The 27,355-nt window shown below is 39.4% G+C and overlaps 4 protein-coding genes and 2 non-coding genes across 6 annotated transcripts; 2 read left to right on the top strand and 4 right to left on the bottom strand.

Annotated features, from left to right (window-relative positions):
- Positions 1-62: 62 nt before the first annotated feature.
- On the top strand, positions 63-4,123 carry LOC103455096 (coronatine-insensitive protein 1). The gene is made up of 3 exons (XM_008394693.4): positions 63-1,326; positions 2,403-2,874; positions 3,108-4,123. Exons 1-3 carry the CDS (start codon positions 854-856, stop codon positions 3,921-3,923), a joined length of 1,761 nt encoding a protein of 586 aa, XP_008392915.3. The 5' UTR covers positions 63-853; the 3' UTR covers positions 3,924-4,123.
- On the bottom strand, positions 1,947-2,065 carry LOC114826228 (5S ribosomal RNA). The gene has a single exon (XR_003775148.1). It is a non-coding gene; the product is annotated as a 5S ribosomal RNA (ribosomal RNA).
- Positions 4,124-14,127: 10,004 nt separating the features above from the next.
- LOC103455095 (transcription factor DIVARICATA-like) lies at positions 14,128-16,438 on the bottom strand. The gene is made up of 2 exons (XM_008394692.4): positions 15,428-16,438; positions 14,128-14,802 (listed from the first exon to the last, which is right to left on the bottom strand). Exons 1-2 carry the CDS (start codon positions 15,802-15,804, stop codon positions 14,319-14,321), a joined length of 861 nt encoding a protein of 286 aa, XP_008392914.1. The 5' UTR covers positions 15,805-16,438; the 3' UTR covers positions 14,128-14,318.
- A 1,801-nt stretch (positions 16,439-18,239) lies between these two features.
- On the top strand, positions 18,240-18,312 carry TRNAR-CCU (transfer RNA arginine (anticodon CCU)). The gene has a single exon. It is a non-coding gene; the product is annotated as a tRNA-Arg (tRNA).
- Positions 18,313-18,521: 209 nt separating this feature from the next.
- LOC103455094 (laccase-4-like) lies at positions 18,522-21,562 on the bottom strand. The gene is made up of 6 exons (XM_008394691.4): positions 21,391-21,562; positions 21,109-21,260; positions 20,640-20,884; positions 20,310-20,438; positions 19,266-20,186; positions 18,522-18,900 (listed from the first exon to the last, which is right to left on the bottom strand). The coding sequence occupies exons 1-6, from the start codon at positions 21,487-21,489 to the stop codon at positions 18,770-18,772; spliced, it is 1,677 nt and encodes a 558-aa protein (XP_008392913.1). The 5' UTR covers positions 21,490-21,562; the 3' UTR covers positions 18,522-18,769.
- Positions 21,563-24,477: 2,915 nt separating this feature from the next.
- Positions 24,478-27,106, bottom strand: LOC103455093 (sedoheptulose-1,7-bisphosphatase, chloroplastic). Its single transcript, XM_017337295.3, is given in 9 exon segments — positions 24,478-25,176; positions 25,275-25,346; positions 25,452-25,552; positions 25,728-25,753; positions 25,755-25,941; positions 26,057-26,138; positions 26,277-26,462; positions 26,591-26,710; positions 26,900-27,106. Coding segments are annotated over 9 exon segments (1,164 nt in total). The 5' UTR covers positions 27,011-27,106; the 3' UTR covers positions 24,478-24,897.
- Positions 27,107-27,355: the final 249 nt, after the last annotated feature.

Here is a 27,355-nt window from a genome sequence, read left to right as displayed (position 1 = left end):
ACAATCCATTGTCCAATCCGCCCTTCCACTTACATCCGAGTTAAACTACTCCCATACAGCATCTGCTGCAGTGACAGAGCAATTGCATCAGCACCAACCAATCCCAAACGACCACGCTTTCACTGCGCATTCATCCCACTCCAGCTTTCACTGCGCATTCATCCCACTCCAACTTTCACTGCGTAAGGACGACGTTTTGCTGTTTCCTACCCTTGTTTTTGTCGTCTTCCCGTTATCTTTTTCCGCCCCCTGCCCGCTTCCCTTTTCAATCCCCCCTCCCTTATGTGTTTGTGAGGCGCATAATTATTCTTGAACACCACTAATAACTGAAAGTCCGATCCAATAGCCGCCGGATTCCTCCCCGGACGATCCCCACCGTACGTTTCAGATCCGTCTTCTCAGACCATGTGCTTCGAGTCCACGCCGACTCCATGCTCCGGCGCTCCTCCACTGGTCGCCCTGCTCCGCCGTCTTCGATCCGATTGGTCTGTTTTCTGCGCGAGCTTCTCGTAGATCGTGCTTTCTAGCTCCTCTCTCTTCCCTCTTGTTCCTGCTCGTTTCTTGACACGTTGCGGCGTTTCTCTGAGATTCTGATTCTGTAAACGTCGGTGCCACGGTGTCCTTTTAGTTCTTTTTTTTGATTGGATTTGGAAATATAACAGCTTAGGGTTCCGATTTTGGAAATCCAGTTTCTATTTCTGGAAATATTTGGAGTTGAGGATTCGGAGCTCCGAAAACCCGATCTTGAGAGAATTCGAATCTTTTTCCACTTTTGACTCTGAAATTTTTTTGTTAGAAATAGCAGTAGAGTTTTTTCAGTGAGTATTTTCATCGCCGACGTTTCTTTTTAGCGATGGAGGATCGAAGCGTGCGGTGTAGGATTTCCGACGTCGTAATGGACTGCGTGATGCCGTATCTCCACGACCCCAAGGACCGTGACGCCGTGTCGTTGGTGTGCAAGCGGTGGTACGAGCTCGACGCGCTCACGCGGAAGCACGTGACCATCGCGCTCTGCTACACCACGACCCCGGATCGGCTGCGGCAGCGGTTTCAGCACCTGGAGTCGCTGAAGCTGAAGGGGAAGCCGAGGGCGGCGATGTTCAATCTGATTCCCGAGGACTGGGGAGGGTTTGTAACGCCGTGGGTGATGGAGATCGCCAACTCGTTCCACCGCTTGAAGTGTCTGCACTTTCGGCGGATGATTGTTAGTGATTCGGACCTGGAGCTCCTGGCTGACTCACGTGGGCGCGTGCTTCAGGTGCTTAAGCTCGACAAGTGCTCAGGGTTTACCACCGGTGGGCTTTTGCACATCGGCCGCTCCTGCAGGTAGTAAAGTTCACAACTTTATTTGAAATTTTTTTACTTGCGGTGAATTTTGTTGTGGGTTCAATCAGAAACGTTGGATGAATTCATTGTTTTGGTAAAAATTGAGGGACAAAGTTATATTCTTCCATGCTGCATAGTTTTATTACTCTTTTAAGGGTTTTTTCGAGTATCAATTAATCGGAATGATGCTATGTTTGGACGAGGTAGCCTGACTGCTGCAGTATGGATTCCATGGCTGATTACAAATTTTAGTTGCAGGGATTGCTTATGGGTCATTCATTCTTTCATTATGTCTAACAATTCAGCATGTTGTTTCATTTGTAATTTGTTCGGCGAAAGCTTTGGTTCGGACGGTTCTTAGCACTTCTGGGATCCCCAAAATTTTGAAGTTGCATAAGAAAGGCTCTGCAGGTGCCCGAATATGTCACTTCTCATTGAAGACTGACCCCAACTTAACTAAAACCTCGGGAGTGATGGTCTTTTGCTCTCGAGGTTTCACATTTGGGGTCCTCGACTCCCCTGTTTATTCCACCCGTAGTACCAAAATATTACTATCATGGTTATGGACAACAACACAACAACACAACAAAGCCTTTTCCCACTAGGTAGGGTCGGCTGCAGGGATGCAACATGAGGACTTCCCCGAAGGTCACCCATCCTAGTACTACTCTCACCCAAAACTCGCTTAACTTTGGTGTTCTGATGGGATCCGGTGCTGTGAGTTGGTATGATCGCATCCCAGGGATTCGACGTAAGGTAGAAGTGCCGGCTGACGACTACTTGACGCCCTCCCCCTCTTCCTTTATCTAGGCTTGGGACCGGCAATGTAAGATAAACTTACACAACGGAGTTTATTATGGTTATGGACAAGGAAGAGAAATTTGCATGCTGCATTTTGGAACTTTCTTGGGGGCATTCATGTAGTAAACATCGCATGCGCATATCCCCGCGAATCCTTGTTCTTTTAGACATGTTAATGCAGCTTTTTGCAGTCATTCTCAACTAACTATTTTTTCTGTAACTGTCATCTGGAGAGACGTTATTGACGTTGTTTTTATCATTATATGCTTTCATAGGAATTTGAGGACCTTGTTTTTGGAAGAGAGCTCCATAGTTGAGGAAGATGGCGACTGGCTACACGCGCTTGCTGTAAACAATACTGTCCTGGAGACTCTGAATTTTTATATGACCGATCTTATCAAAGTCAAATTCGAAGACCTTGAACTGATAGCCAAAAACTGCCGCTCCTTAACCTCTGTGAAAATTAGTGATTGCGAAATCTTGGAACTGGTTGGCTTCTTCCGTCATGCAGCTGTCTTGGAAGAATTTTGTGGGGGTTCCTTCAACGATCAATCCGAGAGTTACTCTGTTGTAACGTTACCCCAAAAACTTTGCCGTCTCGGTCTAACATACATGGGAAAGAATGAAATGCAAATAGTGTTCCCATTTGCAACCCTTCTCAAAAAGCTCGATCTCCTTTATGCATTGCTGGACACTGAGGACCATTGCACATTAATTCAGAGGTGCCCCAACCTGGAAGTTCTGGAGGTACGAGTACAAAACCATTTTGTGTGCCTTATGTACAATACGTTTTCTGTGTGAATTTTAGTATAGGTGTGAAACGGTGCGGAATTTATGCCTTTGCTTGTAAATTTTCCATTCTTTGGAAGATTTATTTCACATCCATACAACATCAGGAGTGTCTTGAATGCTTTTGCTTTGAAGTAGGAATCGTATTTGAAACTTACATATGAACTTTAATTTGTTTCTATTATGCGCAGACAAGGAATGTTATTGGAGATAGAGGACTAGATGTTCTTGCTCGGAGTTGCAAGAGACTAAGGAGGCTCCGAATTGAGCGGGGTGCAGATGAAGGCATGGAGGACGAAGAAGGTGTTGTTTCCCAACGGGGTCTGATGGCCCTGGCGCAGGGATGCCTAGAGCTCGAATACCTGGCTGTTTATGTATCGGACATCACCAATGCATCTCTGGAATACATTGGGACTTACTCCAAAAATCTCTCTGATTTTCGCCTTGTCTTACTTGACCGGGAAGAGACAATAACAGATTTGCCACTTGACAATGGGGTTCGAGCACTTTTGAGGGGATGCCATAAGCTTCGAAGGTTTGCTCTGTATCTCCGTCCTGGGGGGTTGACTGACCTCGGACTGAGTTACATTGGCCGGTACAGTCCGAATGTGAGATGGATGCTTCTGGGTTATGTTGGGGAATCTGATGCAGGGCTTTTGGAGTTCTCAAAGGGTTGCCCTAGCCTGCAAAAATTGGAAATGAGGGGTTGCTGCTTCAGCGAGCGTGCACTCGCTCATGCAGTAATGCAACTGACTTCCCTTAGGTACTTGTGGGTGCAGGGGTACAGAGGATCTGCTACTGGTCGCGACCTTTTGGCAATGGCTCGCCCGTTTTGGAATATTGAGTTGATTCCTCCCAGACGAGTTGATGTTCCTGATCAGCATGGGGAGGCATTAGCGGTCGAGCATCCAGCCCATATACTTGCATACTACTCACTTGCTGGACCGAGAACAGATTGTCCAGATACTGTTATTCCCGTGGATCCGGCATCTTTACTCATCTCCTAGAGCTGTACATACAACCTCTTTTTTTCTTCCACAAGCAGTCATTTTCTTACCACGCCTTGTTTATAAATTCATGTAACTTTTTTACTTTTGGTTAAGAGGGTTTCGATTTCAAGTTTCAATTATATTTCTAGACCTTAGTTCTGTAATAAGTTTGAGTTACCCTGTGTAATCTGAAAGCACTTGCACTCTTTGATCCGGAACTGTTTTGGTCGTCTTTCCCGCGAAGTTTGCTTCAATTTCAAGCCAGTAGCGCGACTGGTATTTATTTGCTGAGTGAATCTTACTGGGAAACTTTTGTACTTTCTGGAGCAGAGTGTGGGGATGTATCGAGTTTTCAAATAAAATAGGAGAGGGATCTTGGGATAACTGACTCAATTGGATCGGAGTGTCAAATCCGATGGCCTAAGACTTCGTCGACTTGTTTCCCAACTCGAATGTTAATACCTTGTGAAGCTGCTGATTGTTACGATTGCTGAACAAATTTGGTTGACGAACTTGGTTTATGTGATCCTAATGTAGCGCTGGCTTGTCGACCATTTGACACCAAAAGGTTAAAGCCAACAGGGAACAAGCAACCACCCCATATGAAGCTCAGAACACATCTATTTGTGATCCAGTTCTCATCTTTCTTCAGAGTGTTGGACTTGGAGCAAAACCAGGTGAGGAAGAAACTGCAATGCTGCAACAATCATCTGCAACTTCACTTGTAGCCGGGAAAATTTCCCTATCACAAGTTGATAAAGTCATATGTGTCCATCTGTTTCATCACGTGATCATTCATGTCGAGAAAGATAGATAAATGACTCTACAACGGATGACGCCCAAGAGTTGTTAGGTGTGAAGGAACAAAGTTGTGGCCCCATAGGTACAAGTTATTGTCAAGTTTTAAACTATGGAGTTTGATGTGCTGTATATATTTGCCTTTTAAATGGCTCAGACTCATCGTTAAATTTTATAAAATTCTTTAAAATTCTTTAGCACACATTCGACTGTTAAATTCAGAAAGAAAAAATTTCAACGCATGAATACTAACACGATTATATGACTTTTTCAAGTCTCCATCTAAAAGTGGCAATTAGTGGGTGACTTCCATTGGGATCGAGTCAATTTCCAATTGATAATGGATGAACAACTTCTCATTATCAGTTGAATTTTCCTTAGTACCCTCTTCACCTACTTTCCATTTGTAATATTCTATATCCTAATTTTTTAAATAATTGTGAAATTCTCTCAAAATTTTCTTGACACACTTAAGTGGTGGATTATCCTGATATATAGTCTTTTTGCTTAACAGACTGCATTTCGAGTTCAAGTCCGTCTCCCTCTCCCTAAACGTAAATTAATATGGTAATAAGTTTGTAATAAAAATAAATAGTTAAATTTCTTGGCACACAAGATGGTGCGCTAGGGGAATAGATCCTCTCTGGATCCAAACCATCCGGATTCTGCAAACCTACCTACCATCACTCACCTACCCTCCCTCTCCCCCTCACCCTCTCACCCCAAAGAGAACGAATGAAAAAGTTGGAGACAAAGAGTGATCCCAGCCGCATGATTTTACGTGAACGGCTGAGATTATTTGGTCTGCAGAATCCAGACAGTTTGGATCCAAAGAGGATCTGTTCCCGTGCACTAGCGATCATCAATTTAACATTAAAATGGGAATGTTCTAATATAGACTTGTTTGACTTCATTTGGAACTTTGATAACAGTACAGTACCATAGTCACTTTAGGTTATAAATTAGGCAAATTGCAAAATAACAATGTATTTATACATTTATGTTTTGGGTGACTCGGATACATCCCTTGAATTTCCTAAAATTCTTTCGGGCATGTAGTTATTAAATTCAGCAATATAGCTATACATGTGTAAATATAACATGATCACTTAATTCTATCCTCTAATTTGAGAAAAGATATTTGGCAGCGTTGTTTGAAAATGACAAGTCTTACATTTGAGTTAAGGCAAAGTGGGTTAGTGGCGACTAAATTACAAAAGATTACATCACAAACTTTCGTGAGATGTGTCCTACAAATAGCACAACGAGTAGAAACTTACACAAATTTATCTGCTAATTCGGATAGCAACTTAAAATGACCGGTTGCATTGCCATAATTTGTTCTCTATCTAATAATACAATATCATATGTGAGGGAATGAATTTTCCTCGAAGATTATCCTAAAATCCATGTGAGGTCGGTGAAACTTTCACAAAGATTAGATCAAAATTGGAATAAAGGGGCCAGAATGCTTTTCGCATGCAAGTTGCAGAAAGATGACTAATCTTAGAAAATAAAAGGTTACTAAAAAAGATAATCATATTGCTCATGTTGCTTTGTAACTTTTTAATGCTGAGTGTGTATGGTTTACAAAATTATTACGTGCAAAAATGACAATTAGGTGCACTAAGTTGTTTTCTCACAATATTACTATACATTTTTGGTAGGTAGAAAAAAAAACCAACTCAAATAAAACAAACACAGTCGCACCATATTACATAGCATAATTTGTCATTTGCGGAATCAAAAGTCTCATTCTTTATGTCACATAGTGACTAATAATATATGGTAACTTATATTTGAATTTGATATTAACGATTGACTGAACACTAAAAATATGTTCATTTGTTCTTCACCCTTGATATCAAATCTAAGAACAAGTGAACATAAATTTTGTGGCCACTTGGTCACCGAAATAATATTTCTAGTGGACTCGAATCCATATTCATAAGGATAAGTAGTCAAACTATTAGAGAGTCTAGAGACTTGCTTATCATGTGGCTCGATATAAGTAATAGTTCGAGAAGAATCTAATTGTACATTCGAAAATGGCTATTGTTCGTTGCTAGAATTTCCGTCGGGGATGTTTCCTAGCCGACGAGCACACAGCTCCCCGAGAGGTTGGCGCCGGTTGATGGTTTCTGTCGGGCTTCTGCTCACTGGCGGGCTTGTCGGGCAAGGCTGAAAGAGAAGGACAGAGTTAATTTTGAAAGGTGTTCAGGCGTGCCATTGCCATCTTTAGCATGACAGATGTAAAACAGATGTTGAGCTTTAATTGTATATATACCTAAGAGGCTGTTTTAGTTATGAAATGTGCCTTTGTGGGGCCTTAGGTGTAGGCATTGAGGCTTCCCATCAATAACTAACCCAATACTCGCACATATAATGTTTGTTTCATTGATTGCAGAAGTGTTATGGCTATTATACTTCTAATTACCCGAGCCCGAAGAGCAGAATGCATCCAAATAAGTGCCTTTGTAGGGCTTTAGGTGTAGGCCTTGAGGCTTCCTATCAGAATTACTTCTATACTCAAACGTTCTACGATAATCATAATATAACAGCAATAAAACTACGAAATAGGTCGATTACTTGCGCCCCAAGTAACTTCGGACTTCTTGTTATAAAAAACTGTCGTGGATGGGTTAAGTCCACATAAGGTTCTTTTTTATGCCTTGAGACCAAGGACTTTTGAATGATCAATCTTACATGCCCGAGGGTTTAGAACTTAGATCTGATTGAAGTTGTGACTACATATTCCAATCGGATTCAAGCACTGATGAGTCTTTTAATCATCAACTTGCTAGAACTAACTTGGATACAAATGGAAGTATACAACATATTACTAGACTTATGAATGAAAAGACAAAAAACAAAGAGGGTCAGGCAAGGTTTCACCTTGTCGGGCAAGACTGATCGTCTTGCAACTTCCTATCTTTGTGATTTATAGAGGGGCTTGAGAGCTTTATAAAGAGGGATAGGGGGATGAGTTTATAGAAGGAAATCGATACTACAACAGGATTTATGCAAGGTAGCAGAGCTTTTACAAAGGCTTTGGGTGAGGGTTGATCCCGAAATAGATGAAGGCTTGGGCTGACTACAGCTTCGTTGAAAGCAAATCTGGCTTGAGCAGAGTTTGTGTTTGTATTTGTTTGTTTGTTTGAGTGTGTTCATCTCTGATTTCTCTTTCTTCTTTTATAGACAATTTGGCTTGGCCTTCTATAGCTTTAACCTTGGCCGAATGTGGCTTGAAGGGCAATGACTCATCAGCTTTTTACTTGTATTGCCACTGTAAAGTGTTTTTGGGCTGATTAGCTGGCTGGTCTACACCACTTGGTCTTTAGGTAGGTGAACAAGTGGTGCAAATGATCTGCACCTAGTCAGAAAAAAGCCCTTTTTCTTCCTTCTGGGCTTTGGCTGGGCTTCGGGCCCCTTTCCTCCTAGTCCTCTTGTTGAGCTGACTCCCTTTTGAGCCAAAGTTCAAGTTTTAACCTAAACAGCTATTATGCATGGGTATATATTATACACAGACAACTTTGGCCATTGGATTATTAACTATTGGATCCTTAGCTGGACACCAACTGCTCCATTCATCAGGTGCATGCTCTACATCGGAACATAGTAGAGCTTTCGTCAAGAGGTTTGGTTACCAGGGTTCGCTATTAACAATACCGAGATGTTTTGAAATTAACCTCTACACCTTATGTATTAAGATATTATACCTCGTACAGCTTCTTTCGCCTTATGTTGGATTCGAATTGCATCGGATGTAGCCGTGAATGCACTCTGATAAACAAGTACAAAATCGCTAACCACATGAAAAACTTGAAAAGAAACATTAGAGTTGAAGACCAAACAAAACTAAAAAATAAAATCAAAATAGTTATCGAACAGATGCTGTAAAGAGCAAAGCATGATGGTGCAGATTGCTTCAATTTGATAAACAAGTACAGATGCTGTAAATAGTTATCGAACAGCTTCTCTTGCCCAGGAAATTTGTTTCAATTTCAAGAGTAGCGCAACTGGTATTTGTATGCTGAGTCAATCTTACTGGGAAGCTATTGTACTTTCTGGAGCAGAGTGGGGATGTATCGAGTTTAAAATTGAAGAATGATCTTGTGATAACCGACTCAATTGGATCGGAGTATCAAACCCGATGGCCTCAGACTTCGTCAATTTGTTTCCCAACTGGAGTTTTAATACCATGTGAAGCTGCATATTGTTACGATTGCTGAACAAACTTGGTTGACGAACATGTTTTTATCACATGATTGTTCATGTCAAGAAAGATAGATAAATAATTCTCTACAACTGATGATGCCCATGAATTCTTGGTGTGAAGGAACAAAGTTTTGGCCCCTTAGGTGCAAGTTATTGTCAAGGTATTATACTATGGATTTCAACGTGTGGTACATATTTGCCTTTTATGTGGCTCAGACTCATCGTTAAATTTCATGAAATTCTTCAACACACATTCAGACGTTAAATTTCAAAAGAAAAAATATCAATGCATAAATAGTAACACGATTATTATATGACTTTTTCAAGTCTCCATCTAAAAGGTGGCAATTAGTGGGTGACCTTCCATTGGGATCAAGTCAACTTCCAATTGATAATGGATGAACAACTTCAAATTTTCAATTGAATTTTCCTTAGTATCCTCTTCTCCTGCTTTCCATTTATAATATTCGATATTCTCAACTTCTAAATAATTTTGAAATTCTCAAAATTTTCTTGACACACGTAATGATGGATTATTTCTGGTGGATAGTCTTTTTGTTTAACGCACTGTGTTTCGAGTTCAAATTTGTCTCCCTCTCTCTTAACGTAGATTAATAAGGCAATATGTTTGTAATAAAAATAAATAATTAAATTTCTTGGCACGCAAGATGGTGCATTGGGGGAATAGATCCTTTCTAAATCCTACGGACCTCCCTACCATCACTCACCTCCCCCCTCCCCTCCCACCTTAACTCCCACTACATGTGTAACAACCTATCCCGATTTTTATTTATGGATTTTTAGAACAAGGGTATTTTAGACATTTCACGGTTGAGAGATATTTTAGGATGTTGCTTTTGGTCCCCCAGTCACTGTTCTCCCTGGCCTGGCACATGGCCTTCCTATTTCTCTCTCACTTTCAGACCTCTCTTTCTCTGGCAGCTCACTCTCATTCTCTCCCTCACTTTTCACTCTTTCTTTCTAACTATATCCATTTCCCTCACTGCACCCTCCATTCCTCGAGGACACACACACATACACACCCATACACACCAACCTTCGACCCAAGACCAAGACACCAACCCTCAAACCCAAGACCAAAAGGTGTAGCACCATGGAAACCGGTGCAAAAGCTTGGAGAAACCCCATGAATTCCAACGGCTTCGAGCCATTTCGCGACCACTTCCCGACCACAGCTGGATCTGAAAATGGTAAAATCTTAATCTACTCTTGGTGGTCTTCATTTTGGTGGGTAGACCGCATGCTAGGGTGGAGAATCGAAGTTGAACGAAGCTGGGGAAGCTCCGGCTTCATTCTCCGTTGAGTTTGGCCAACCTGACTTGAAAACAGGTCAAACCCAAACCCAACTAAACCGGCCTAGGTTTTTAGGCCATGAACTTCGGCCCAAATCCTAAAACCAATTAACCCATTAACCCCTTAAACCTGAAACCCAATCACCCAGACCTTTGGGCCGTGCAAACCCAGGCTTTTGGGGCCGTGCAGCCCAGTCCTTTTGCCAAATGAACCCAAGCTCAAACCCAAGAGAGAACCGGACCAACCCAGAACCCAGTCGGCCTGCGTGAGCGTTTACTTTGGTTGGCATGTGGAGCGCATGCGCCTCCACCGTAGGTCTGTGCTTTGCCGCTGTCTATGGCGGCGACGACGACTTTTTCTAGAGCCCAAAATGATGCATGGCCACCGGGCAACCACCCCGTGGCGACGCGTGGGGATACTCGAGGTCCCCCCTTATGTTTTTCAACGTCCTGAATCCGTTTATTATGTCTGTTTTCCGAAATTCAATCATTATGGTATAGTTTTATTAATTGGACCCTTTATGTACTTAGGTGCACTTATCGTGGCGTTTCTGTCTTCGCTAGTTTGCATGGCTTTTCGACTGGAAAGTATCTGTGAGTGAACCCCTTCCAAAATGCATAATTTTGCTATTAGAAATGCATACATGAAAAGCATAATTTAATGGTTACGTTTTATGAAACGTTTTATGAGTAAATTATATTTTACTTCTTATGAGATATCATGCTTTACTGAGAATATTTTGGAATACCATGCTTTATCGATTTCATGTTCTTTATAGTATATATGATGGATGACTATATACTATGAAGATGTTTTGAGATATGATGTTTGAGCTACTAAGCTCCATTGAGATATATGTACTTATGTTGAAAAGATTATATTCAATGTTTTTGTGTTTATCTAGTGGTCATTGTTCTGCCTACGGGCGTATGTCTTGCCTTCGGGCGAGTATGATACCGCTATTTAGCACACTATATATGATATATGTTTTATGAAAGGTTTTATGGCATGCTAGGGTTTTCGGAAAACCTATTACATATTATACTGTTAAGTTTTCATAAACTTTGGGGGTTAGTATGTTGTGGAATAACTATGCTTTAGTATTACTTATATATCAATTTGGTCCACTCATGTTTGTTTTGCGCCCCCTCAGGACTTAGAATCGAGACGTACAATCATGGTGTCAAGGCACTCTCATATCGGCATCTTTGAGTTCTCTCGGTGTAGGACTCATTCCTTTGTTCATTCAATTTTATATTATGTCTTTTTAGTGTTCTAGATTAGTTGTATACTCTGAATATGTTCCTTATTTGCATATTCATTATATTTAAATTTATAAGTCTTATTTATATTCATTGGTTCTCATGCATATTAGTATGGCTTTGTCACCTTCAAGTGTCGGCCAACATGTGCCTACCCGGGTGTTTGGAGGATATTGAGGTCAGGAGTGTCAGCATGATTCCCCGACCTTCAACCACTCCATTTTCTTCTTCTTCTTTCTTTTTTCTGGGGTTCTGCTTCGTCGATTGCCGCTGGAGAAGAACGCATCAGTTTAACATTAAAATGGGAATGTTCTAATATAGACTTGTTTGACTTCATCTGGAACTTTGATACAGTAGAGTACCATAGTGTACCTTAGGTGGTAAATTAGGCAAACTGCAAAAAAAAATTCTGGTCAATGTATTATACATTTATGTTTCGGGTGACTTGGATACATCCCTTGAATTTCCTAAAATTCTTTTGGGCATTAGTTATTGAATTCAGCAAATATTTTCTATATATATATATATATATATATAAGTATAACATGGTCACTTAATTTTATCCTTTAATTTAAGAAAAGATATTTGACAGTGCTGCCTAACAAGGACAGATCTCACACCAAATTAAGACAGAGTAGGGTCCAGGACGACTAAATTACAAAAAGTCACAACACATACTTTTGTAAGACGTGTCCTACAAATAACACAATTAGTAGAAACTTACACAAATTTATCTGCTAATTCGGAGAGCAATTTAGAATGATCGGTTGCTTGTCACAATTTATTCTCTGTCCAATAACACAACGTCATATGTGCGATCAACAATCTTTCCTCGAAGATTATCCTAATATCCATGTGAGGTCGGTGAAACTTTCACAAAGATTTGATCAAAATTGGAAGAAAGGGGCCAGAATGCTTTCTCATGCAAGTTGCAGAAAGATGACTAATCTTAGCAGATAAAAGGTTACTATTAAAAAGGATAATCATATTTTTCATGTTGCTTTGTAACTTTTTAATGCTGAGTGTGTGTGGTTTACAAAATTAATATATGCAAAGGTGACAATTACGTGCACTAAGTTGTTTTCACACAATATTACGCGATCGATACATTTTTGGTAGGTAGAAAAAACCACTCAAATAAAACAGACACAGTCGTACAATATTACACAACATAATTTGTCATTTGCAGAATCAAATGTCTCGTTCTCTGTGTCACATGGTGACTACTGATGTATGGTAACTTATTTTTGAATTTGGTATTAATGGTTGAGTGAGCACTAAAAATAAGTTCATTTGTTCTCCATTCCTGATATCAAATCTTAAAACGAGTGAACATAAATTTTTGTGATCACTTGATCACCGAAAGAGTATTTGTAGTGGACTTGAATCCATATTCATAAGGCCCCATTTAAGTAGTCAAACTATTAGAGGGTCTAGAGACTTGTTTATCGCGTGGCTCAATATAAGTAATAGTTAGAGAAGAATTTAATTGTACATTCGAAAATGGCTATTATGCATGGGTGTATATTATTCATTGACAACTTTGGCCATTAGATTATTAACTGTTGGATCCTTGGCTGGACACCAACTGCTCCATTCATCCGGTGCATGCTCTACGTCGGAACATAGTAGAGCTTTCGTCGAGAGGTTTGGTTACCAGAGTTCACTATTAATAATACTGAGATGTTTTGAAATCAAACTCTACACCTTATCCATTAAGATATTAGATCACGTGCTACTTTTCTCACCTTACGTTGGATTCGAATTGCATCGATTTAGCCGTGAACGCACTCTGGTAAACAAGTACAAATCACTGACCACATGAAAAACTAGCAAAGAAACATTGGAGCTTGAAGAAAAAACAAAACTAAAAAACAAAAACAAAATAGTTATCGAACAAATCCTGTAAAGAGCAAAGCATGACGCTTGGGGTAGACCTAAACAAATGGCGCTATGCTGATGCAAAAAGTCTTGCCACCATCAACAATGGTATTGGCTCCAACATCGAATGGCAAAAATGCAAATTGGCATTTCTTACGTGGAAGGTCCTGCATCCTACGATGGAATGAGGTAGATGGATGCTTATCGAGTGGAATGCAAACTCAGCATCTTAGTGGTGGAGGGCCACTCCGTCAATTTGCCCAGTATTGGATTTTGTATAAGAAGCAAAACAATGGCGGAAAGGTCTTTTTAATGAGAAGAAAAAGGTAAAGCAATATGTTAGATACTGTGGAATTTTCAAAAGAGGTGCAGAGTGAGTCAGCAGCCACATCAGCCAATGACATGGCTCCTTTTCCCTAGTGGTTGCAAGATCATTCCCGTGTGATGCAACCATAGAGTGATCTGATCAACCTCAGCCATCCCAAGTGCAAATTCACGAGGAACTTCGGTAAGGTTGTCCGACTATATCATATTTCAAACATTTGTCACGAAAACATGAAATTTTTCGTGTTTTAGTCTTATCTAGATTCACGTCAGTATGCATATATTATTTACGGGGTTTTCTCCAGTGCGGCATAAATCTTGCAGGATGGTCGTGGGATGCGATATATACATGTTTATTTTACCACTCAAATAAACCTCCGGCCTGGGAAATGCAGACACACTCAGGGCCTGAAGGGAAAGAGCAATTTACAATTAATTTCCATTTCATAATTCAAGACATTACACTTTGAGGCCTAATGGAATTTCACCATTCTGCAATGTTCAAGAACTATGTACAAAAACCAAGTCCTTATTAAGCTAAATCAATCCAACACAAACACGTAAAAAATAAAACCAACACCGAAATTCTGATGAAGATCGTTTACTAGGCCTGTTCTTATCCATGAATCTGATGTCTCGCGGACTGCATTAGATATAGCGAATTTTGAGGTGTGGCATGAGCAGCATAATGAGCGTGGCTGTATAGTTTCTGCAACTGCATTTTAATCCCATCTGCTGGTACATCATATGGAGATGGATCTAAGAGATTGCCATGAGTAGAGCCGAAAACCATAGCGGCTCCTCCATCATCAGCCTCATTCCAGTCAAGTAACACGTTTGGCGATTCAGTGGACTTCTGCTCCGGTGGAGACTGGTCTGAAGGAGACCTGTTAGTTTCTGGTGGAGTATTGCTTGTGAGGTTGACAGTGGTTATGTCATGGATGCTTGGCCGCCTTTTATCTTTCCCTCCTGAATCCTGCCTCATGAAGTATTTCTGAGCATGGCTTGCTACTTGTGTGGGAGTTTTAGTGACCACATAATTCCGAGAGATGTTTCTCCAGTCCCCTTTCCCGTACTTTAGAAGTCCCAGCAGAAACCGCCTACAATTCATTACCAGCAATCATGTCAATAAAAATAGCAAGATCACACAGAGAAATCAAACCTATCCACGTGCAATTTGACTAACATGGTAGTGAGTGCGGAATTGTCTTCTATCATAATTTATTCACCGCCATACTTCAAGTCCAAGGAGAATCAAGAGACATAAATAAGGCCCGAGTGTGGAAGGTAAAACTCGGAGTGCGGAAATTACTCCACTACATCAAAATTAAGTTGGATATGAAGATTTGAATAGATGACTGCTTTTGAACTATAACTAGAACAGAAGCCAGAGTGGTGGAAAATTCCATTTGGTTCATAAAAAATAGTTGGAAATTACACGTGTGGGTTAGGTCAGTTGGCTATGGTAGTATATCCACCATTCCGTAGCACCCAAATTTGAATCCTCTTCCCGTTGATTAGAGTAAGCTTAGGATATCGTCTTGTCATAAAAACTAATTGGAAATTAAAGAAAACAAAAGTTTCATCCACATAATGATTTCCTAATATTGAACTAGAGCTTTCATATTAATTTTTCATAAGCTATTAAATTTCAGAACTACGAAATGTATAACTAGCACAATAGTTGAGGACAATTCTACAAAAAATGGATGGATGGAGATAAACCTGTGCTCTTCGGGTGTCCATGGAATTCCCCTCTTCCTCTCCTGATCAGAACCCCTCGCCGCTGCCGGCCTCTTTCGATTAGCATTGAAATCTCGATCATCCCCCAACTCCAATGTGAAGTATGACTGAGGGTACCCTGGAGGAATCGGAAACCTCCCGGATTCTATTTCACAAACATCTTCCTCCAGGTCCTGGTACTGTTTGATCACGTCGATCTCCGTCTTCCCCGGAATCATCTCCGCCACCTTCCGCCACCTGTCCGGCGTTTTCTCATCGAACATCGCCAGGGCACTCTCAAACATCTTGTTCTCCTCCTTAGTCCACTCTGAGTACCAATCATAATCCGCCATGTTTGAAGCCGGATACAAGGTCTCCATGCTTTTACAAGCCGTAAAAATATGCAGCAACTGCTTCACTTATTTAGTCGGAAGCTATTGAAGTAAAGCTTAAGAAGGCAATCAATTCAGAATCTTTTACTGGGAATCAAGAATCTTCTTTTTCCTAGATATCATAAACTAAAGAATCTTGGAAAGAATCCACTTTTTGGGAATCGCGGAGAATCTTGGAAAACCCTGAGAAAATCTGATTTGGTTCGTTGGGTATAATCCTAGAGAGAGAATGGGAAAAACCCAGATGAATTTTTGGGATTTGAACGAAATTAAACTCAAAGGCGAGGGCTTTATAGCAATCTGAAAGCAACCCACAACGTAAAAAGTTGAAATTTTTGGAAATTAACCAGAAAGAAGACTGAAAGATGAAGGGTTGAACAGCAAGAAAAAATACCCAGTTGAGGAAAAAGAAAGATTCTAGGGGGCTGAGAAAAGCGGGAAAAGGATTTACTGGCTTCGTTGCTTTGAAGAGAAGGAAGAGAAAAGGATGAATATATATAGGTGTGTGTGATGTGTATATATATATATAGACTGGGAAAGGAGAGTGATATATGAAAGAAATTAATCAGATAATCAGAACCGCTTCAGCAAGTGTTGTATTCTGTGTGACGGCCGTTAAAGTAGAGAAATTTTTTTAGTGTGCCAGTATACCCTTCAGTATATCAAATGTTTATATAAATAATTTGATTTTTAATTTTTTTTTAATAATTTGCAGTACTTGATGTATCGAGTTGTGTTTCTTGGTACTAAAAAAATTATCTAAAAAAATGCTTCTGACATGGTGGTATTGGACTGTGGGTACCTAAACTAGTCAGAACTTCCCTCTTTTTGAGAAACTTTGTCTTACCAAAAAAGGAAAATTAGATTGCATAAGTGGGATTTCTTTTCTCCTTTTCTGCCGGGGTATAAATTTCGGATGTTTATGTCCTCAGTCAGTGGGAAATTTTTTTTTTAATTTTTTTTCTTTTTAAGTGGGATTTCTGTTGTGTTTTGTGGCTCTTATATAATGAGGAAATTGTAGCAATGATCTCTCAATTTTAACTTAATTGGAGTAATGATTCTTTAACTAAAAATCCATAATCATTGATTTATTAACCTCTCAAAACGTGTAGCTATAATCATTTTATTTAACTCGTTAGAACTTTTGTGCGTGTGATGCACATGAGGCTGAATCGAGGGGCAAATATGGAAAACCAAATGAGAAAAATTATAGCAATGACCTCTCAACCTTAACCCAATTGGAGAAATGGTCCATCAACTTTAACTCAATTGAAGCAATGGTCTCTTAACATTAACCTCATTGGAGTAATGGTCATTCCAACATAACTCATTTTGATGGAATTCTAATGGTGTTAACGAAAAGAACTATAGCTACACGTTTTGATGAGTTAAATGACCAATAGTCATGGATTTTTAATTGAAAGATTATTACTCCAATTAATTTAAAGTTGACGGACTATTACTACAATTTTCTCTTTATGTAACAGAATTGGAAAACGACATTTCAAAAATATTATTCATTAATTCATATTCTGTGGGGGTTAAATTAATTATGGATGGACATCGTTCAGTTTGAGATTGGATTGATTTTATCTTTAGAGTTTAGGAGTGGACATCAAACCGATCGAACTGTTTAAATCGATCAAAAGGTTAGAAGTATTATTCTTTAGTTTTATTTTGGGTGGATTAAATTAGGTACGGATGAGCATCATTTCCCTTGCGAGTTGAATCGATTTTATCTATAAAATAATAAAATTGCCACCAAACTAATTATACTAGGACGGTTTATTTCGGTTTGATTGTATCAAGAATCATGAAAAAAATCGAACCAAACCAAAACTCATTTCGACGGTTTGGTTTGGGCCGAAGTCCATTTCTTTTGCATTTTACATCTTTGTTAGCTCAATTAGGACAAAATAATTTTATGACTAGCTACAATATTCCATATTATAGCACATAAATTTCAAATCTCATTAACTTAGTTACTATTAAAACATCAAGTGCTTTAAATCCCACTCTACTTCAAATTCAACAAATAGTTAGTAGTCTATACAATATGTGTAAAATAGATTAAAATAAAAGAAGTGGTCATTCGGTTTGACACATGCACAAAAGCTTGAAATTGCAATTGGTATAGTTCTATTTAAGCTGTTTGACTTTTCTTACTAGTGATACCAAATAAATTGACCACCACAATTCCAATTTCTCATAAGAATACTAACATTTCAGAGAGTTAATTTGTACACATTTTTTTTTCTTGCCATCAAATTGCACAAGTCAAATAAAAATAATGAACAAGATTGAACAATGGGGCATTGGAGGACAAAAATGGGGTGTCATTCTCATTTTTCTATTATCCGGTTGCCTTTGCCAACTCACTTTTAAGAGTTAAATATGGTTCAACCGCATACGTTTACCAACAAGCGCCTGTAGCTCAGTGGATAGAGCGTCTGTTTCCTAAGCAGAAGGTCATAGGTTCGACCCCTATCTGGCGCGATCATTTTTGTGTTTCTTTTTTTTTGTGTTTCTTTTATTTTTTTATTTTTATTTTTTTGCAGAATTATATTTACAAATTTAAAGGAGTAAATAAAAAAAATTCTATCATTTTTGTGTTTTTTTTTTATTTTTATATTTTTGCAGAATTATATTTACAAATTTAAAGGAGTAAATAAAAAAAATTAATCATCAAGAAGATACTATAGAAATTCTTACAGACCAAATATTTATTATATATAGGTGTGAAACTAAATTCAACACAAAAATTTGACAAAGTACAAGAAATTCAAAAATTGACAAACTTATTCACTCTTTTAAGCAACTGCTTCTATTTCATTCCCTGTACCAAACCACCTTTTCAATTGTGTCAATTCAGTTCATATTCTACCTGGAACACTCACTCTTTCGATGTCTCGAGTCTCCAACCTCGATTCAAAAGGCGTTCGGATTGGAAATTCTAGCAAGTTGGAAGATCAGTCGGAGGTGGTGGCAGAGACTCGTTTTGTCCTTCTCCGTTTTCCACTAAGAATGCCATCTTCAGCCCCCATGATGTGTGAACTTCCAGGTGACAATGCAGGAACCAAATGCCTACCATTCACAAAAAAGAATAACATATTTCTAATTAATTACATTTCATCTGTAAAAAAAAATATGTTAGCGTGTAGGCACTAAGATGAGTGAACTTGCCACTGTAGGGCATGTCCGGTACTTAAAACGCGAGAAATCATGAATCGAGGAAGTCAGGAGTATGGGAGATTTAGGAACGGCAATGAGAATAACTACTCTTATCAATCTAATTCTCGATTCTCAGGTATTAGGTAACAAATGGTAACGTCGGAACAAAAGGGAAGTAACGAATCGGAACTAGTCCGGAGCCCATTTCAAGTAAGCAAACATGTCATTAACGGAATAGAAAAGTACGCAAAACGGAATATTGTGGTAGGTTTTATTACCTGGATTATTTGCCCTGAATCTGATTGCAGTCCATCCAGCAGTAGGTACTGATACTGTGTTCCTCTCAACTGGGTCAACAAGATTAAATTTTCCTGGGTCCTTTTTTGGATCAAAATTACCTAATCCTTTCCCAACCACAAAGAAATTGAATCCATGAAGATGGGTTGGATGGCTCTCTGGTGCTATGATAGCAGTGCCTTGCAACACAATCTGAACCGTCGAATTATACTCCAGCCGGTATAGTCTTGTCCCGTTTGTGGTCTGAAGGTTTGCCGGAGATGTGCCGGTGTAATTAAAAGGAATTGGAGGGTTTGCCGGAAAATCAAGTGTGTAGACTCCCTTTACATTGTAGTAATATGCTTGAAGGAGAGAGATACTTGGCATCACAAAGCTAACATTGTTGAAGGCAGATACTAGTTTGCTTCCACTGACACATGTAGCACATGGATTTGCACCAACTGAAATGGTGAAGAAAAGCGAATGGTCTATAGTTAATGGGACATCGGCTGGGTATTGTTTCGAATTGAGGCTTCGAAGGGAGTCAACAAAAGCGTCTGTTAACGGGGTTGCATTGCGAGGAGGAATGCTGGTTAAGATAGCTGTGGGATTTGCCGGGGTGCCTTTGTAGCGCAAAGTAGCGATCACAGTTGCGTTGTCGAACCCAATTGGCGCGTCCATGAAAGGAGACGCTGTTATGAAGTACTTGCCAATCCCCTGGTTTGCTGTTAGAATTGCGTTTGTGGTTTGACCTGGACCGGTGTATATTGTGTCAGTTTGGAACGGCTTGGTGTAGGAGGCATCGACTTCTACAACGGTTAGGCTGTGCCCTGCTACCTTGAAGAACAATTCATCGTTTAGCGCAGCGTTCACGATGCGTAGCATGTAGGTCTTGTCACTTTCAACATGTAAAGTGTAGCCCCCTAGCACATATGCAAAACACAAAATTGTTATGTTGCATCCCTTGGATCACTTTGCTTGTACAGGAAGTAAGGTTAGTTTTGGCAAATCACATGTGTGGTACTAAGTATACCCCATTTCAGTACCCTGAGAAGAGCAACCAGGAAGTGGTCCTACGCGGCCATTGATGGTGTGTGCATCTGAGACATTTGGTGGCAGGCCAGACTGTGTAGCTTGATTGATCACATCTTCAACATCTGATTTCCACCATTCAGCTGCAATTAAAAGGCTAAAGTCAAATTACCAAATAACAAAGCTGCAATCACTAGGGCTCGTTTGGTGGCTCGTCTTGAACTGGACTATTTCAATTATATTAGACTAATTTTCTAGCCGCTGTTTTGTGAGCTAGTAAACATTGGGACTAAACGTATTAAACAATAGTATAACATATTGTGACCGAAACCCCCTCAACTTACCCATGATGATAATTTTTTCCTCATCAGGTGTGGGAAAAGGGTAAGGAGTGCCTCTCTTAGGCAAGATGACAATAGCACCGTGTAGAGTGGCCCTTAGCCAAGAGTCGTGTGCATGCCAAAGAAGTGTGCCTCTTTGGCCTGTAAGTGTGAAATTGTAGATGTAGTTTCGGCCGGGCTGTATGGGGCATTGTGTGATGTATGCTGGCCCATCTGACCAACCTGTTCCACGTTGCTTCACCCCATGCCTGCCATTACCGAGATTATATCATCATTTTATTAGGAATTTCATCAACTTCTACAATGTACTTCAGTTAAAAGATGACACACATTTATAAAAATACAAAACCAGTCATCAAATTTGGACGCACATCATATTTTAGTTAAACCTTTTTTCATTCAAAACTGTTACGTGCCAGGAGTAGTCCTGCGTAAGTTTATCGTAAATTTGTGGGAATGGAATAGTTCTCACCAGTGGATTGTGACATTGTATTTCACATGGTTGGTGACCTTTACAATTACAGTATCATCTTCCCTTGCGTAGAGGGTTGGTCCGGGGAACTTCCCGTTTACGGTGACGATGGGCTTCGAGGAACAAAGATTTGTTGTGTCCTTGTAGACCACCTGCACATACTCATATATATATATATATATATATTTCAGCCATTAGTGCCACACTAGCTAGTACTCTAACATCAATACATGTGAGCTTAATTTAAAATAAGATGAAGTCATATGTCCTGAACGTACTTACACTGAATTCATAGTGTCGAATCAAGGACTCGACGAATGCGGGATACAAGAAGGCAACCAAGAACAACATTGTTCGAAATTGAAGCCCCAAGAACTCCATGTTTGCTAAGGAGCTCTCAGATGTGTGTGAATTGCTGTTGTTATATGGATTATGTAGTGTAGTTACATAGACCACCTTAATCTTATATATAGAAGCAAATAATATGAAAAAGTGATATGTTATTTTAGGCCGCGTGGTAGGTGAATGAGAAATGTGAGCCATATAATATAATGTATATGGCTTTTTCTTGCATGTTACACAATGGAAAGTAGTAATCTGTCCATGTTGAAGCTATCTCCTGCACTTCCTGCCTCTTTCTTTGACAACTACTACTCACCTGCACAACTCTCCCTTTCTCTCTCTCTCTCTCTCTCTCACAGATAAACCTGGTTTTTGATAGATTTTCACGTTGAGTTTCCCTGATATGTCAACATGCATCTATCAGTAATATTTTCCAGTCACTAGCCAAGGTAAATTGTAACAATTCTCATTAGGTATAATGTAACATAATTACCGTTAGATAACAATTTTGTTTTCAATTTGAAAAATTTGAAAAATTCTCTTGGGTGCAACCCGGCACCAGACGGTACCAGTCTATGGACCGTCGGATTTCATCAACGTTCATCTAACAGTCGAGAATCAATGACCGGATGACCTTCTGTATGCAGACTATTATAATGGAGACATTAGGAAAGCTGGGGAAATCTTTGGAGAATGGTGACGTTCGTCCGAACCTTCCCTCACCGAAATTGTCAACATCCTCGGCCACGCCGTCTCGGATGATAGTATTTTCAACCCCAGTCTGAATATCCCTCCTAAATTCTGCACATACTCAATCTCATAAGAACCGTGATTGTTGTCCCGTTTGAAGATTCATACTCTCAACCAAAAAGAGAGGATGAAGACCAACACCACAGCACAGCAAGGAGACAGAGCTGCCGCAGAGTATTCCAAACGTGACAACTCTCTCGGAAGCCGGCATTAAATTAAAACCTAAAATTTGGCTTGATATTAGTTTTTGGTTTTCATTTTTATGAAAAGTGAAGAACTGAAATGATTTTTAAACAACTTTTAGTTTTAAAAATACATCTCGTTGTATTGCCAAATCTTATTCTCATTCATATTTTCTAGTTGTTATTACTGTTCTTTTGGTACAATCGTCACAATCGACTCGATAACCTGTTCTAATCTTAAACTTTTTCACCGTTGGGACTTAGCCAGCCAGGGTTGGATTTGTTAAACTTGAATTGGAAGAAACCATTTTTTGGACAAGAAGAAAACTAATGAAATGCATACTTCCGTGAGGGAACGTTCCACCATTTTTCTTGATTTTTAAATTGAATTCCTTGAAGGAAAAAAACAGCCGAGCTTGAAGGCTTTTACTTTTCCAGAAAAGTATTCTCCGAGACCTACGGATAGTAGACCAAAAATGGGAAATAAAAAGGTGAAAAATAGTTGAGGAATGGTTTTCATGGACTGAGATGGCATGCTGTCCTGTCCAGAAACGGCATGCTGTCCTGTCCAGAAACGTCAAGATTAAAAGTGGAGGATGGGATTTGTACTAACATCTCAACTTCCCCATCAATTTAAATATCTTTTTCGGGTTGGATTCTCAAACCCCTCATTTTCCCCATTATTTTTGTTGAAACTATTACAATTACTGTTAGATATGGGAGAGAATTCGAAACTATTACAATTACTGTTAGATATGGGAGAGAATTCGAAACTATTACAATAATTTATGAAAGATGAGAATTTCGAACTCGCAACACATGAATAGAAACTCAAAATCCTATCTACTAGAATATTTGACTACATGCTATATAAAACTTCACACTTGTTAAACTAAATAGTTAAGTGAAGAACAGTATCAATATTCGATCAACTAGTAGTTAGTTGCTAAACCACCTCTCTAAAATCCTTGAAACCTTAACAATTTCAATTCAACATAGTATAGGTCTACCAAAAGGAAAAGAAAAGGAACAGAGTGTTAATTTTTATTTTTTATTTACTTTATTTAAACGAAAACATGTACACTAACATTCTACTCAAACCCTCTTGGATGCTGCTTCTAAAGCAGCCTCAATCTGTTAATGCAAGACATGCACAGAAACCCTAGATAATCTACAATGCTGTCCTCACATGCACGTTCCCATAATCTCCAAGCTTCACTGAATTAACAGATTGTAGATTCCATCCAACCCTATATTGCTTGCTTCCAGGTTGTACGCATAACTATGTTGTAATGAGTCCATGATCCGTGACCTTTTCCATCGTCTTTAGGGAACATGAAGCCCGAGATTAACAGAACATATCCTGGAACGCCTTCCTCTCTGGCTAGATCAGTGCAGCGCTCAACCATCAGCATCTATTCGCCTAGTCTTTGGGTTTGAGAAACCATGCTCCACACTTTGTCTATAGGAGCTTCAACATGCCCCCTACTGATCCGCGCCATTTCGCAGTTCTGGCCTTCGATGCCTGAAGGTAAAATCGGAACTTTGAGTTCTATGTGTAAACGAACTTTTATTTCACCGAAATTTTGATATCTATACTAAAATTCACCAATAGCTTTTTAACAAACTCAAATTCAAATCTTCATAAGTTAATTAGTATGTCAAAAAAATTAAGTGTGACCAAAAAGGGAAAATTTCAGCTATATTATGATTTGAGACATAAAAATCACGTCGTTTCATTTCCGGAGTAAATTGAAAAGGGAATGTAGTAATCATACGATGCTTTTCTGTGTTTTGCTACAGATAATTTGATTGTAGGAACATTCTTTCAAATGAAAGCAGAGCTATTCATGAAGGAATATCAATATCCTATGAAACAATATATGATTTTGGCATGTACCTTTGGAAGACAAATTGGGTTGGAGCTTATTAGAATTTATTACAAAAATTTGGATTTACTATAATTATTAGAATTTATTTTTTATCATTGTTTTTCCAAGTGTTCAATTTCTTGTCCATAAAAATGCCATATCATCATTGAATAAATAGAAAAACATGCTGTCTTTAATACCATAATAAAATGTGAGCATCCAAATTAAAATCAATTTAATCACTCTTATTAAAGGCTTTACATTGCAAATGAGTACTCTCGATAATAGGGTATGAATGACCCTTCTGTTCAAACTAAAGCATGGGTCAAAGCCAGCAAATTTGACCAACAACCTAATCATCATACTAATCACATGAAAAACATTGCTACTTTAGGTATTTTGAATGCCTTTCAATGCTTTGTAAACACGCACCAAGTTGCTATAGAAAGGTGAACAGGATTAAGGTGCACAGCTACACATATACCTAATACAAACTATAGCAAGCAAACCTTTTTGAATATGAGTATAATTTAAACCATGTGTGAAATGAAGATTAATTAACGATATAGTAAAATCAACTTGATGGATCCATTTCCACCACCTTGGGAAAATTTGTGCACCATTATACGGAAGGAATGCATGGCTTAAGCTGCAGCTCCAACAGGCACCCCCTTGAGCCTGGATGATCCGTATAGAGTTTCTTCGAACCGAATAATCTCATTTTTCGATCCATAAGCAACCTGAGTTCTATCGTCGAGGTTAACGACCACCTTGTCTAGCACAGACTGATGACCATCACTACTAAAGCCTCCAGCATTCTCAATCAACAACCCTAATGGAGCTACCTCAAATAACAGCCTCAGCTTGGCTTTCGTGGTTGGAGATATAACGTTTGTGAAAACCCCTTTCTCTTTCACAATTATCTGCACATAAATAAATCATAAAGTTTTAAACTTGTTAAGATCGCTAGACATAAATTAGCAGTTTATAGTGTGTTTGGTTAAGGAGAAGTTGAGAAAACCTGATTGACATCCGGAACCATTCCTCCGGTGTATCTCAATGTGTACTTCTCTTTTACGTAGTAGTTGATCAACTGTTGTCAACAAGCAGAAAGAGTTGACAAGAAAATTAATGAATCTGCTTAGTGATGAATTTATTGATTACAAATGCAGTAATGAAATAATATTGCTCTTTAAACCTTGTCATAATCTGGATTGTCAAACGTGGCTCTCAAATTTCCAGGCGAAAACATCTTTCCTTCACCAATCTCTGTTGTCTCTTTGTCATGCTGCCACTTTCCTGACCAAGCATTCACGTGAGATATTAATTTTAAGGCCAGCAGGATTGAGTACCGCATACTTTTGGTGAACAATTTATTTTTGGAACATGAGAGGTTTAAATTACTGTGACAGCAAATATTTTTATGGTGACAGGAAGAACAATTTTTTTTTGGGTAACGTTGTTACGATTTTACCTTCATCGAGAAGAAGAAATTCGTGAGAAGCCCTTGATAGCAAGAACATATGTAGTTCTAGGACCGTAAATTCCCATGGCTGCAGCAACTTGGCCTCTTCCTGTTACCCCAGTTAACTTATCTCCTGGCCACACACCAAAGATGGTGCCTACAGTAAAGTTTGTGTCAACAATGCTGGAGCCATCAAGCGGATCAAAAGCAACACTAAATCCACCTGTTCATATTGCAAAATTGGATAATTAGGCTCATCCTTTCGATCATCTCATCCTCCACTTAAGAAATAAATAAATTTAAGATCAGAAAGCAATTCATTATAAGGACTCGGTGACCTTCAATTGGGCCTCCCAGGTCTTGGAGTTCCGGAACCTCTTCAGAGCAAGCGTATTTGCAGACATGCGAGTAACTTAAGGCCTAAGGCACCAAATGTAACAGGCATTAATTTTACTGCTGATCTCCTGAAAATATATGTCCTGTATTCTGATGCATTTGAAAGAATGACTTTCAAATTTCATCCGGACATACAATACTTTAGTTTCATTGATAAATTACCTCGAACAAAAGCTTGTCAGCAAGCATATCCACGGCAAGCTGCTCATCCCCGAAAGAATTAACACAGGCCGTTCCTCCACAAGAAGCTGTTCTGACCTTGAAGGAAATAGTCCTCAGTGCTTCTCCCATGCTTATCAGCAACCGGATCAGTCCCTTATCCGGGGTTGCCTTTGCAAGAAACTCCTCCTAGTCCCAATTGATTTTAACTTTTACCATCACGATACAAAATTTTGCATTTCCTATGTTTCTTAGACAATTTTTTCAGTTTCGAACTAATAGTTATGTTGAATAAAAGTGTTTTTACTGTAACTCACCAGGCTATCACCGATTGCACATTTTGTCACATGAGTAAACTGTTGTGTCTTGGAAACCTTGAGCGATGATCGTGGCACTTGTCGCAGTGATTCTCCGAAGAGGGAGCTTGTTTTTAGGCTCTGCAGTCACAATTATGAACTATGAAGCTCCAATTACACCATGCGATGATATTCACTATATGTTATACGTGTGTATCCCAAATATCCGAATCTCCAGAACAGGCAGGAAATTGTACCAAATTGCAAGCGTATTAATATAATGGTTGCGCGTGTGACACATGCATAAACTTGAAATGAATTGCTAATAACCTTGGAGCTAAAAGATGGAGCCACAAGTGAAGTGGAATGCTGGTGACTCACAACGCCGGCAGCGGGCAGGAACGCCCTGGCGGATGAGCAGCAAGCTATGGTGGCCTCCATGCTTTTAGAAAATACTACTCCAGAGATTGATATTCTGATGAACAATTTTCAGTACTGACTTGTTGCGGGGTTACTAGATAGGGCCGGAAATGGCGTTTCGCCACGTGGAGGGTGATGATTAGATATGCTGACAAACTATTGCGTTTCATGAAGTTAACTAGGGATGGGGATTGGCTTTCAATCTCAAATTTGTGGCTCTGCTATCTGCACTGCTCCTCCCAAGAGATATGGTAACCGACTGTTTGTAAGTTTGTGCGTGCCCAACTGCGTTTGTTCTGCTTACGTATAATTCCCATTTCGTTTCTTAGTGTTCGTAGGACCTCTAGACCTCGTTTGGCATAGAGG

The sequence above is a fragment of the Malus domestica genome, chromosome 07, assembly GCF_042453785.1.
Source record: "Malus domestica chromosome 07, GDT2T_hap1".
In the NCBI taxonomy this organism is placed as follows: Eukaryota; Viridiplantae; Streptophyta; class Magnoliopsida; order Rosales; family Rosaceae; genus Malus; species Malus domestica.
The sequence above is the reverse complement of the archived record's forward strand: the minus strand, read 5'-3'. Positions and strand labels throughout refer to the sequence as shown.

Bases quoted from the DNA above. Each gene is read 5' to 3' on its own strand.
- LOC103455095 (XM_008394692.4), bottom strand. From the start codon at position 15,804: ATGGAGACCTTGTATCCGGCTTCAAACATGGCGGATTATGATTGGTAC. The intron at 14,803-15,427 runs GTTTATCTCCAT...AATGAATTGTAG, and splicing joins TGGACACCCGAAGAGCACAG to GCGGTTTCTGCTGGGACTTC.
- LOC103455096 (XM_008394693.4), top strand. From the start codon at position 854: ATGGAGGATCGAAGCGTGCGGTGTAGGATTTCCGACGTCGTAATGGAC. The intron at 1,327-2,402 runs GTAGTAAAGTTC...ATGCTTTCATAG, and splicing joins CACATCGGCCGCTCCTGCAG to GAATTTGAGGACCTTGTTTT. The intron at 2,875-3,107 runs GTACGAGTACAA...TATTATGCGCAG, and splicing joins CCAACCTGGAAGTTCTGGAG to ACAAGGAATGTTATTGGAGA.
- LOC103455094 (XM_008394691.4), bottom strand. From the start codon at position 21,489: ATGGAGTTCTTGGGGCTTCAATTTCGAACAATGTTGTTCTTGGTTGCC. The intron at 20,885-21,108 runs GTGAGAACTATT...CGGTAATGGCAG, and splicing joins TACAATGTCACAATCCACTG to GCATGGGGTGAAGCAACGTG. The intron at 20,187-20,309 runs GTACTGAAATGG...CATATGTGCTAG, and splicing joins TCCTGGTTGCTCTTCTCAGG to GGGGCTACACTTTACATGTT.